Source organism: Mus caroli, chromosome 2 (assembly GCF_900094665.2).
Source record: "Mus caroli chromosome 2, CAROLI_EIJ_v1.1, whole genome shotgun sequence".
Lineage (NCBI taxonomy): Eukaryota > Metazoa > Chordata > Mammalia > Rodentia > Muridae > Mus > Mus caroli.
In genome coordinates this window covers 103,176,594-103,190,104 of record NC_034571.1, presented here as the reverse complement: position 1 = coordinate 103,190,104, position 13,511 = coordinate 103,176,594, and the positions used below count along the sequence as shown (strand labels likewise).

Genomic DNA, 13,511 nt, shown 5'->3' with positions numbered 1-13,511 from the left:
TTTTAAAAGCAACTCACTCATATACTATGTTCTACACTGTGCGATTCTTATATTCTAATTTTTTAAAAGCAACTCACTCATATACTATGTTCTACACTGTGCGATTCTTATATTCTAATTTTTTAAAAGAAAGTATGTTAATGTATTCAAAAGCTCAAGGTTATATGACAAAATATCAACAAAAGTTACCTCTCTGAGGTGAGATAATAATTGGTTAATCTTTTCTTCTCTGTAACTATACATCCAGGTTTTGAACATCAAGTTTCCATTAATTTTATATTCAATTTTGAAAATCCTAGCTTTTCTCAAGTTGTTCCATACTTTATAGCTCTAGATCCATGTATGTCTTCAATACAAACATTTGCAGCACATCCAACATAACCGTCTCTACAGTACAGAGAGCACCCAAAACCACCAATGTGCACAGAGAAGGAAAGCATGAGTGCTGAGCCCCAGTCCCTAGGGTGGAAGAATACAGTGTTAGTTAATAGTATACTGAGTAAGCATGGCTTATATAAGAGTAGACAACAAATACAAGAAATGGCTCAGTTTATTACCTTGTTGGAAAACTTAATCATGTTAATAGAAAATCAAATATATCTTTGTTTACTTGTAATCACTGTTATATTAAAAGAACAAATAACCATCATAGATTACAATACATGAAGGAACCAACAATCTGTGGTTTCATGTGCCGCCCTACACTTTTTGTATCCTGTGTCACTTTACCAGTGAACTGTTTGGAATTCCCCAGTTTGATTCTTCTAGCTTGCTATTAAATTCTGATTTACTTAAACCCCAAGCCAGACTACATCACACTTTCATCATCTATATTCATGAGCTACTAAGCACTTACAACGAAGTTACACATATAGTTTAGAGGAACTCAGTAAATTGATATTAACTCCTATTTAAATGAAGAATTCTTCAACAATATTTTGTTGATTTCAGATTGATCCATTTCATGCAGCTGTGGCTAGAAGCTGCAATTTATTAGGTTGATCTAGGCATGGTTTCTCTCTGCCCAGTGTATATCTACCTTCCTGCTTTCTTCTGCTAACTTTGGGGAACCATTTTTCCAGTCCAAATAGCCCTATTAGGAGGTAGGGATGGATTGATGAACCAAGTTAGACAATACTATCAACCAGAATAGATATTTTAAGAATGAGCAAGGGAGGCAAGACTGCCAAGTAAAGTCCTCCCAGGTCTCTGCTCAAAGCAACAAGGAATACTTTAGACCTTAATTTAGGATCTTAGGACTACTGAAGGTTTGAGTCCGCACCATATGAAGACAGAATATTTACAACAGGAAAGGAACCAAAGACAGAGAAGTAGGAATCAAAACTGAACAACTGAGAACATGGGGGAAATTCTTGTAACTTAAACCTCAAGACCCAGTGGCAGCTGAAGCAACTCCGCCTTCAGGCATTCCTGTTTTCCAAGAAGCCATTCTCTACCATGCCTCAGTGGCACCATGTCGGGAACCTGGTGGACTCCTGTACCACGCAGGCCATGTTATGAGCTTTGCTCGCTCTCCAAAGCCCCAAGCTATCTGCTAATATCCCCAAATTCCTGTTCCTTAAAGAACTTCTTTCCCCAAATGCCACTGTCACTGCTCTGCTGAAACAACCAGAAAGCTACTTAAAGTCACTGAGATAATTTTTCAGTGTCTGGCTCTGGGCATCTCTCTCGAGCATGCCAAAGTTGATCCCTTTGTTTCATTGTAGAAACCTCTTCTTCCACAGCTCCTGGGGAAGAGTTCTGCCCCAGTTCTCAGCTGCCACTTGCCTTCTTCCCACACCTTGACTCAAGTGTTTCCCAAGGAGTTGTCCTTGGCCCTCTTCACTTTTTTTCTGCCCTCTATCCCTTGGCAATCTTTTACAATCTCAAGTTTCCAATAATCATCACATAAATGATTCTCACCCAGCAATCTCTATTCTGCATTCCATTCTCATATGTCCCAATCTACATCCTGTGGGACTCAACATGTTTATTTGAAATTAAATTTGATACTTTCTCTTCTAGAACAATTTCTTTTCATGTCTCTAATTTTAACAACTTGTGGAAATATTAAAATTAAGCACTACTGATGTTACCTTAATATCCCTTTTATTTGATTTTGCCTCTCATTTGCCCTAATTCAGATTTACACACAGACACAGACACTCACACCAACTCATTTTTTAGACAGGATCTCTGTGAAGCCCAGGCTGGCCTAGATCTTACAATGTTGACCAGGTTGGTTGTGGATTCACAGAGATCTGCCTGCCTCTGTGTTCTCCGTGCTGGGACTAAAGGCATACATCACCATGTTAAACCTAGATTTTGATGACTCTCTTTTAACAGCTAGCTCCATTGGCTAACCGTTATCTCTCTAACCTCTCAATTCTAAGCTCTCTGCTATGAGATTACATTGACAGAAAAATCTTTCTTCTTGATATAATATAAACTAGTCCCTGGCTCAAAAACAAACAAACAAACAAAAACTTCAGCAGTCACTCATGACCTTTGTCTACCAAGAAAGGCCCCGAGTCTGGCTCCAAATGCCTTTCTAGGTTGCTTTTCTAAGGGTGCTTTCAGTAAGTCAGCACTACCTCACCTAACATGTTCACTACCCATCTCAGTCTGCCTCCCTTTCCCTGCTTCAGTGTCTTTACGTATCTCCTCATAAATAACTCCTACCATCCCTCAAGGCTCCCTAGAAATGCCAGCTCTTTGATGAGCTCTTCTTTAATCTTTCTTGCTAGAAGTAATTTCCCTTTTCCTTTGAACTCTCATAGCTGGAGTACACTATTCTTTTCCCTTGAAGTCAAGAATCTCATTTAATTCAGCACCAAACACAGTCTTATTTAGTTGACAAAGGCTTATTGAATTAACAAATGATGTAGTAATAAGACTTTCTTTCCTTGGCTTTCCCACTTGTACAGGAGCCATAGCCAGTCCTATGACTGATAGCAGACCCAACTACTAATGAATTCAGCTGGGCAAGGTCCTTCTGTGAGAAGAAACTCTCCCTTCTCGAAGAATTAGATGTGTTAAAACAAAATGAAGAGAAGAACATTCTAGAAGGGCCTAGTCCATAACTCTTAGGTAGCACTTAGTGCAGGTTCCCTTTCCATTTCTCTCCTTTCTGCATTGCTTTCTAACCTTAGAGTTCTCCAAATCACCCATTCTAGAAAAGGTAAGGATCACACAACGAGGCTTCCTGTGCTTACTACACAACTGCTAGGTTGGTGATCTTTATGAACAGTCCTCTTACTCAAGGAGTGCCAAGCAAACGAGTCTATCACCAGGAGACTGGGGAAAGGCTTTGCTCTATCTGAGATGTCCAGCAGAGCTCATGATGAATCTGGAAGGTTTCATCAAGGAAGGAGATGTGACGTGAGTCCCGTGTAGTTCCAAAGCCAAGGCCAGTCCTTCTAAGTACAGCAGCAGAAGAGAAAAACGGCCAACTACTATGTCCACCTGGGAAGCACACACTGAGATTAACAAGAACTCATCTGAAATTTCTCGCTATTTCTTCATAGTTTCAACCTGAACCCATTCATAAAAATAGCTAAAGTTGTTCATGCTTGGTAAAAGGCAATTTCTGCTGGGTAGAACCAGAATAATGGTGGTAGGCTACACTGACTGGGCTTATATGTTCAAACCTTAACCAGTGCTTGCACGACACCTAAGAGGAAACAGAACATATGTTTGAGGATTACGGATGAGAGCATAAAGGCTTCAAAAAGGGGAGATTTTTACTGTGGTCAAATACTCTGCATTTGATTACCCATGCCTGTTGGAATTGTTTACATACCCCTTTTATAAAGAATTGGCTCCATTTAGTTCTGAACAGATTAAACAAAACAAGTAACAGTGAACTGGTATGAAGAATCCTAGCCTTCACTCTAATATCATGAAGCCTTAAGAGTCAAAGTGTTTGGAAATGATAGAACTATCTTAGTCATAGAGTGTATTCAGTCATAACTGACTGAATGCCAACATTGGCAGTAGCTTCAACGGTTGATGCTACATCCCTGTAATATCTACAGTAACTTTTCAGAGACAGCCTGTGGAAAAGTAGCTGGTATTTATTCTTCCTGCTGTTTCTAACTAAGCCATTCTCACAACTCTAAATTGCAACCATTCTGCAAAGGGCTACCACTGCCCTGACACGTCCAAGAGAACCAGAGCATTTGAGGCTCTAAAGATAGGATCAGGCAATAGATCCTGACACTGCTGTATGAATGCTTTCCCAGAATCCCAGCTTTAGTTAGGATATTGCTAACAGACACACTAGCCTACTCTGACTCCTTCCTCCACGCAAAATTACTTCGTCTCCAAATATTTCAACAGAAAGTCAGCCATGTTTAGAGTGACTACTGAAATTTCTCTACCTCACATGGACATATTTTTTACATGTTATCCAATATTCCTTTTCTAGTAGTCCTGTGAGGATTCTCATTTTAAAGACTAGAAAGGTGAGATACAAAAATCAAGAGACTGTCCTAAGACCTGAGAACCTGGTATGTACTGACTTTAGTGCCAGAATCTATGGGAGAATATTACTGAGTAACAATCTTTATGAGTTATAAAGCTTTGAAAAGTAGATTAAATGTGAAAATAACTAGCAACAATATCTAATATGTCTAACACCCATAGAAGAGGTTGGATGGAATTCCTCTAAGAGTAAGTCCACATTCCTCAGAATTCAGAGGGAACAGGGCTTTGAAGGCCAGGACATTCAGGACCTTTCAGGACCCAGAACAACAGAACAGCAGATTTATGAACTTGAGCAAGACCCAAAACCCTTTCAGTCCAGGTCCGGCCTTCATAGAACTAACTTTCTTGTAGGTATGAGAAAGAACTTATGCACAATGAAAGGCTTTATATGTATGATATTAACCATTGTATCTTTAAAGGACTGAATTCTTTGGGTCCCAAGCAGATTGGCTGCCAGTGTCTCTAGTCTTAGTAACTAGCATGTAATAATTCTAGCCTCCTTATAAATCTATCAAACCAAACTCCCTCAGGAATCACTTAACTCCCCTACAGGACTTGGCTCAAAAACTTCACCATCCAGAATCATCTGAGAAATGTCTTTAGAATCACCATCCAGTCCTTTCATAACAATTCACTCCACATATTCCAATTCTCCAGAAATTTCTCCTTCCAGGCCATCCCATATCCTATGATGTTCTTACAAGGTACCCTTACTACCTGTCTTCATCCACTCAACTCCTATGCCCTACAAAACTCAGCAGAAATTATTCTAGGAATCACAAAAGCTTCCCACAGCCTACATCTCAAATCTAGCTTTTGGCTTCTACTCACCCTATATATACTTCAGTGCAAACTGTAATCTCCCTCTGAAGATTAAATCAACTGTTATTCAGCACAGTTTCTTGGAATGATGGAAATTATCTGTGTCTGCTTATATGGTACTTCTAAACATAGGTAGCTACTGACACTAAAAGGTGGTAGCTCAGGGCTGGCAATGCGCTTCTGTGCAGAGCATCTGTAGAACATGTATAAAGCCTTGGGTTCCGTCACCAGCACTACAAAATAGAAATGAGCTGTAGGAAATGTGGCTAGTTCAGCTAAGGAGCTGAATGTTTGACTTTCATTCATATCTAAATTTAAATTGGCCACCTGCTTCTAGTTGGTATGATATCAAGCAATGCAACCCAACAGGTCAGCTCCCCACAGAACTAGGCTGTATCTGTGTCCCTACCAAGCACCACAAGAACTGGTGAGCAACAGAACTCGGTGTTTGCTGCCAGAATAAACGAATGTCTATGTAAGAACAGTTTTTATATACTTTTGAGAAGTGAGTCTACCCCATACTCTAAGCATTCCAGATCCCTACGTGAGATTTGGCCAAGCCTCAGTCATGTGTTATAAAGAAGGCCTCGTTAACTAATGTGGAAAAAACTCCAGGCAAGTCACTCATTTCTACTTAGGGTGCTCAGCTTTACAATCACTCTGAAATCATTTCCAGATGACTTTTGAACACATGGTTATGATGTTTATGAAACATTACAATAGTCAAGGCCTCATTACTCAGGAATGTTAAAATCAACTACATTGTTTTAAAAGGCAAAGATGAAGCTTTTTAATGTTCATATTAACCTGGAAAATAAATTCTCTTGAATGCCTAAACTATTGCTAGAATATTAAGACTGTTCTGAAATAAATAACTTGCAGCCTCTCCTAACTGATTATTTTTTAAATCCTATCCAGTATTCAGAGTGGGCATAACAGCTTAATTTGATAAGCTTTATTACTGAGATAGTAGAATAGAGAGAGAACATGACCTAGCTACAAATAACTAGCAATCAAACTCAATTTAGTTCCAATTAAAACTTTCAGTTGATAGAGCTCATGAGGTTCACAAATGCTTGGTCATTTGAGATTTTAAGAAATCCAAGATGTGAAATTTCACAAAGCAGAGATTAGCCAGGTTCCCACCACAAAATCCCTAACAGTGTAACTGGTAATTGCAGGTATATCAACAAAGGTGGTCTGCATACAGGGGTCCCCTCCAGAGTTCAGGAAGCGTCTCCATTTCCTGTCTGGTACATCATACATCCCACAGTAGCTACACAATGGCTGACCAACCACTTGCTAATGTCCTTTCATTACATAATTACTTCTGTAAAGAAATACTAATCCTGAAGTCTAAAACTAGATGTGGGAAAAAAATGGAAGCAGAAAAGTACCTTGATGATTGATTATAGTGGTGAAGATAGACATTTCAACTGCAACTATCTAAAGCAGCATTATTGAAAAACAATGAATATGCATTATATAAAAGGCATAAATAAAATACATCATACCCTAAAATCCTTTTACCCAAACATAATTTTGCCTTGTGCACTTTAAAAATAATAAAATACCAGCTAGCATTTATATAACATTCTGAATCAAAATACCATACTAAATATTTAAGATATATTTTGTATGCACCAGAATAGTACAAATGAGGAATTATTATTAACCACACCTTATAGTCAAAGGCTCCAAGAGTCTAAGTAATTCGACCCAGTTCTTAAACTTGTGACAAATAATCTCTGTCCAATTTTTTGCTGTAGAAGCATTAGGCTCAACTAAGTAGTGTGGGAAAAAAAATTCTCTTCCGTTTTATTAAGTCTTTAAATAGCTATTTCAATGAGTTAGAAATACAATCTGGGCCTAACTTGACTCCTACTCTACATTGGAAAAGAGGGGCTGAGCTAGAAGAGGCAGCTTCACTGACTTGGCTCTCATATTCAACAGACAGAGACTAGGACGTGATCTATAACATGAATTTAGATCCCTTCAGGCCTGTGTCTTTTTTATGCCCTTAGTATCAAACTGGAACCTTTCTACGACCACAGAATACACAATCCATGAAGTGGGGCTTATATTAACTGACTCAAATCTAATTTTACTGTTCACCAGGATTCCAAAGATAAAATTCATAGTTTTCAATTCTTTTAAAAACTAAAGGTGCCAGCCAGGGCTATACAGAGAAACCCTGTCTCAAAAAAAAAAAAGAAAAAAGAAACAAAAACAAAAACAAAAACAAAAAAAGCAAAACAAAACAAAAAACCTAAAGGTGCATTCTTTTCATTATGGACATTAAAAGCATATGGAAAGCACAACTAAAGAATGGAAAGATGAAAAACACATCAAAAATTTTGTTTTCATAATGCAAGTGACAAATAGGGAAACATTCTTTAAAAAGTTGCTGTAGGGGGCATAGCAGGCTGCTGTCAGACACTCTTACCCCCCAAAAGTCCTATGTGAACCGCCAAGGGGATCAGTTCTCAGCTTCCTGCTGCTGTCCAGTTACTGTCTAAGAGGTCTGTTGCTTCCTGGCCCTGGAACACCTTGTGTTATTTCTCCTGTTCTGTTACCCATACAGTAACTGCTTCGGCAACAATGGTAATTATGCAGGAGCCGCGTTATCTGAAGATCGCACTGTAATTAACTTGTGTCACTGCAGCAATCATGGTTATAATAATTGCAGGGGGGAAAATGTCTTATGGAAGTAGCAGTTTTTAGTTCTGGCTTTCAAAAATAACTTTAGTAATTATACTGCTTAAAAAAACAAGTTTGTTCTCCCCAACCCCCAAACACGGTTCCTCCGCACAAAGCTCACTTGGACTAAGCTATCAGGAGTTCTCAGACAAGGATCACTAGGCTCTCTCCATAGACAGAGCTTCCAGGAAGAAGGAGTAGAAAACGCATTAGTGCACATTGCTCAAAGTAGTACTTACAGCTCCTCTAGAAAAGGAAAATTCTTAAATGCATCTTCTGGTAACTGGGTGATATTGTTCATACTGATATCCCTGCAAAACAAGAAGGTAGAAACACCATTAACTAAGTAGTGGTCATAAAATGGTTTAAGCCAACAGAAAACAAATTACATGCTGATATTTTGTGCAGAAGCTAGAAATAAGTGAATGTGGAGGACAAGGGAACAGTCCTAATCTGATTTTAGAATCAATGCTTAGGAAAAGTTAACTCTTTCACTATGAATTATGTCCCACAATTTAGAAACACACTGCAATCCTGGAATTTCCCCCTTTTAGGTATCAGCAGGAAAAACATATTTCAATCTACCAGAAGAAGTAAGCTAGTACTGGTTCCCAATGTCCTTGGATAGCAGGGGGTAGTCAAAGCCCTATGCATGACCAAAATAAGCAAGCCCACACTCCAGGACTAGGTCAAATAGATCTGCAGATGAAAATGGCTTCTGAATTACAATCAAGGACAATAAAAACAAGTCCGAACTCTAGCCAATCGGGCTTTCTTTAAAAACTACAAAAAGTCCTCCAGGTGAGAACTGTCAGTGGGTTTCATTTGGAGCCTGTGAACAGATGCAGGCTAGAGACAAGTGCATACATGATAGGTATGTAGTCAGTTTAGAAAGGAGGGAACTCACTCAACGGTGTAACTCAACAATTAACTAGTTCAAACAGTTAAAACATACTTTATTAATCATCCCCCTCTTCCCTGGCAGCTGCCTTTGAATTGACTTTCTCTCCCATACGCCACTTGATATCAACACTGTAAAAGACAGGAACAGTCTTCTGAAGAAAGTCCTGGCGTGCTCTGAGCCACTGAGCAACTCCTTCAGTCTCTCTGCCCCTTATCTGGAGGTAAGTGCAGTGGATGAGCTCTCTAATGCCAAAATCACCATAAAGTTTAAGCATGAAGCACTTCCGTTGCTTCATTGTTGTTATAAGGATTGTCAGCAAGCAGCATTAGGGGAAAAAAAATCAGGTATAAAATAAGGTGTAACTGACATCAATTCACAAACTCTTTTTCAAGGTAAGACACCTTCAGTTTCTCAGTACTGGAGTCACTCTGCCCCACCTTTCCTCTCGCTAAGATTTAGAAACTGGGATTGCGTCCCTTTCTTCCTAGCCTTTCCCAAAGCAGGTGGAAAACATCCTGGACTGGGAATGACAGAAACCGCAGTAGGACTAAAACCAGCAGGAACAGAAGCTGCAAAAGGGAGCAGATGCTCTCAGTATAAAATTGCACCAACAATCATCCTTTGCTAATCTGGCAACCAAGGCTCACTGTGGGGTAAAATGACTCCCTCAAGGCTAACAAGAGGAGAAAAACGTGTACTTCCTATGTCTTCCTATGTAGTGCATAATTCCTATAACTCTTCTCACTGCTAATCAAGATAGAAACCAAAGACTGGATAGAAACCAAGGTTAAAAATTAGGGAAAGGGGGTAGGTGGGGAACCTAAGTGACAGATAATGTTTAGCATATGTAAGGCCCCAGGTTCACTTGTCAGCACCAAAAGAAATGGGGGGAGTGGGAGATATTGGCCTGGAGACCTTGGCATAACCATCAATGCATCTTAAGTCATATACTTCTGCCGAACAACTGAATAGAAAAAAGGACTATAAATAGCTCACCAACTGAGGAGTCAACATTCACATAATTTCTCATAGCTTGAAATTTCCCTTTAAGTGGATTATTACTAGACTCACAAATATTCCAAATTTTTTTCTATCACTGAAAAATGACTCAAATCCTACTAAAGATAACTTAGAAGACATTGTATCTTTCTCCAGGAAGTATTATTTTTAAGCCCAGCTCCCAATACTACCTAAGGCAGCAGTCATCAGTGAGGAAACGGAAGGCCCCCTTTCCCATAAAGACTTTGGCAAAGAGCTAGAGAGATAACTCAGTGGCCAACTACACGTGCAGCTCTTTCAGATGATCACAGTTTAGTTCCCAGCACCCACATGGCAGTTTATAACCCTCTGTAACTCCAGTTCTAAGGGATCCGATGCCCTCTTCAGACTCTGCAGGCACCAGGCAAATGGTGAATAGAAATATATGTGGGCAAATCTCTCAAAATGAAGCAGTTTGCTAACTGGTTTGTGTAGCTTCCTAGCCTGACATCATACTGTTTCTTTCACCTGTTGCTCTAAGTTTGCTTATCATGCCGGAGCACTTTCGTTGTTGAAAATAAGCAAGGCTCACTTAAGGACCACAGTATCAGAAAAACCGATGAATTGTTTCATCAGAAAAGGTCTGGAGTGAACTAATTAATTTCACATCAAAGGTGGGGCATGTAATATAATTAGAAAACATTTATTCCAACAATCTTGTCTACATTCAGCATTTTGTAAAACATGCACTCACACACAGACACACAGACACACACACATACTTACACAGGCACACACATACACACAGAAACATAAACACACACTTGTATACACAGACACATACATACTCACACAGACATAGACACTCAGACACACACACACACACACACACCCCTTCCACTCCCCCTCAAAGTAACAGGACACAACAGGTAGTTTGCTGTGAGCTGTAATTGCAATTAGCAAGAGTCTGTATTTACAAACTAATGTATGTTAAACACGTAGGGAGGCTTTGTTTCTAAGTCCCGGGTCAGGAAGAAGAGTTCTGATTTTGTAATAGATTTTACACAAAAAGCCTAGCTTTTATAAATGTTTTCCCTCACACTATCCGATCTATGGTTATAAAACATTTAGGAATAAAGTAAGAAGAGGGGAAAGGGGTGGACTACACGATACAATCTCCAGGACAGCCCTAGAATCGTGTGGTTACAGAGTAGAAGGTGGGTGGGTGCCCATTTAAAATAATGAGAGCTAATGGCGATAAACAACCTACAGACAGCACTAAGAGTAGATTCTAGACCTGACATCACCAACACACACAAGAGAATCCAAGTTGCACAGACTTCATAAATACAAGGTTAGAAGGCATGCTGGGTGATGAGTTATCCTGTAACAATTCACAAATGGAAGCCCTAGCTAGTAATTACAAATATATGAAACTCACATAAAATACTGAAGTAAAAGAAAAAGCTGCTTAGAAATCTTCAGCCAGGGCTGAAGAGATGGATCAGTGATTAAAGAGCAATGATAACTCTTTCAGAGAACCTGGATTTGATTCCCAGCACCCACATGTTAATTTACAACCATTTTTAACTCTAATTCCAGGAGATATCTCTTTCAGCCTCCGCAGGCACCAGGCATCTATGTGATACACATAAATATATGTGGGGAAAACACCTCCACACACAAAATAATAAATAAACAAACAAACAAAATAAATATTTTAAGAACATAAAAGAAGAGATCTTCAGCTACAAGACACTCTCACAAATCAGTCTTTGAATTTCATGAGCAGTTCAATCTCCCAGTCAGCCACATCAGTTACAGAACCCAGTGACTCACCATTCTAGATTCATACTCAAAGACAAATGTAACACAGAAAATAAAGTCAAACATCACCGAAGGGCAATTTCAACAGAGCAGAAGCCCTCAGAGCCAGGTCACTGGTTAGAAATACACAGGTTTCCAAGGACAAGGGCCTGGGGCTCACCTGTATGTATGTATGGGCTGTGCAACCTTTGGCAGGCTATCGAGCTTTTTGACATCTGGGTATTTCATTGTTAAAAAATGTGCAGAAATATATATATATATATATATATATATATATATATATATATATATATTATATTATATATGTGGGGTGGAGGTGGATCGAAACACGTTTTTTTTTATGTAGCTTTGGCTATCTGGAACTCGCTCTGTAGACCAGGCTGGTATCCAGAGATTTGCCTGCCTCTGCCTCCCAAATTCTGGGATTAAAGGCATTGTGCAACTATCACCCGGCACAAAAAATTATATTTTTAAAGGAAAACATTTCAGTGAGACAAAGACAAAATTCTCTCTCAAAAAAGATTAGGATGGGGAAGGGGTTAGACAGACAGCTCAGTAGCTATGAGCACTGGCTACTTTTGCAAAGGTCCAGAGTTCAATTCCCAATACCCACATGGCATTTCACAACTTTCTATGAGGGAATCCAACACTCTGACACAGACATGCATGCAGGCAAAACATAGTGTACATAAAATAAAATAATGAAATAAAATAATTATTTAAAGAAGATTAAAGTGACTGCAAGCAGTTTGGCGCAATCACTGCAGACAGTCTAAAACTTAGTTTGGCAGGGTGGAGGGAAAATCTTTTCTATACATCTTTGTTTTCATAACAGACAGAACACAAGGCTACATTGTCCACCCACACAGCACAGTGCTTCCCACTCTTCACCACAGAGACGAGACACACAACAGCACAGCATTTCAGTAAAAAAAAAAAACCACACCTGAACACTAAAACGCCAAGTCACTGATTTCGACATTACTCTCTGAAGGGTGCAATTGTTTTAATTGAAACTGACAAATCTCCTCATGGTTAGACTCTCATCTTTTCCCTCCCATTAAGCCCAGTAATGCTGAAGCATATACACAGTAGAAATTCTGTTTCCACTTCTCCCCTTTTAAAATCTCTGTAAGTGTTTCACAGGGAACTGTTTGTTGGTGGCCTCTGCCACTTACTGTATCCTCAAAGGATCTGGGACTTTGGCCTGAGCATTATTTAACTTTAAACAGACCTGTGTTGTCTGAATTTGAATAAACAGTCTATTTGCATGATTTGAAACTGCTCTCCTGCTGGCACGTGCTGTATACCTGAAAACTCCCCAGCAATTTAAAAGTCACTAAACCACATACAGGATCTATGGAACACAGTTCTTAGTTGTGGTGTCTCAGAGGGGCAGGGAGAGGAGACACACATAACAACAATAACAACAAAGCTGGCTGATGGTGTCCTTTCATACAAATAGTACATGTTGATTATAATAAACTAGTTGTCTTACAGTAATTTTTTCCAGGGTCTCAGGTAATCAACCAGAATTAGTAGGCCAATTTCCAAATGACAGATGTCTACAGTAAAACCCCAAACTGAAAGCAACTTTGAGAAATTTTTCATAGGCTAGTAAAATGGCTTCAGCTGTTGATGGGACCTGCCATGTAAGGACTGTGGCCTGAGTTCAATCCCTAGAACCCACATAAAGGGAGAGAGGGAGAACCACCTACACAAAGTTGTCCCTAACCTCCACACACATACACACATGCACAATATAAATAATGAACTATTTTAATTATTTAAA

General features: G+C 39.2%; 1 protein-coding gene across 2 annotated transcripts in view; it reads right to left on the bottom strand.

Moving 5' to 3' along the window:
- Positions 1-13,511, bottom strand: part of Lgr4 (leucine rich repeat containing G protein-coupled receptor 4) — a 97,314-nt gene that overhangs the window by 35,436 nt on the left and 48,367 nt on the right. For both annotated transcript variants that reach the window (XM_021155166.2, XM_021155170.2), the window contains exon 2: positions 8,250-8,321. In XM_021155166.2, coding sequence (XP_021010825.1) covers positions 8,250-8,321 — 72 coding nt within the window. The remainder of the gene's footprint in view (positions 1-8,249; positions 8,322-13,511) is intronic.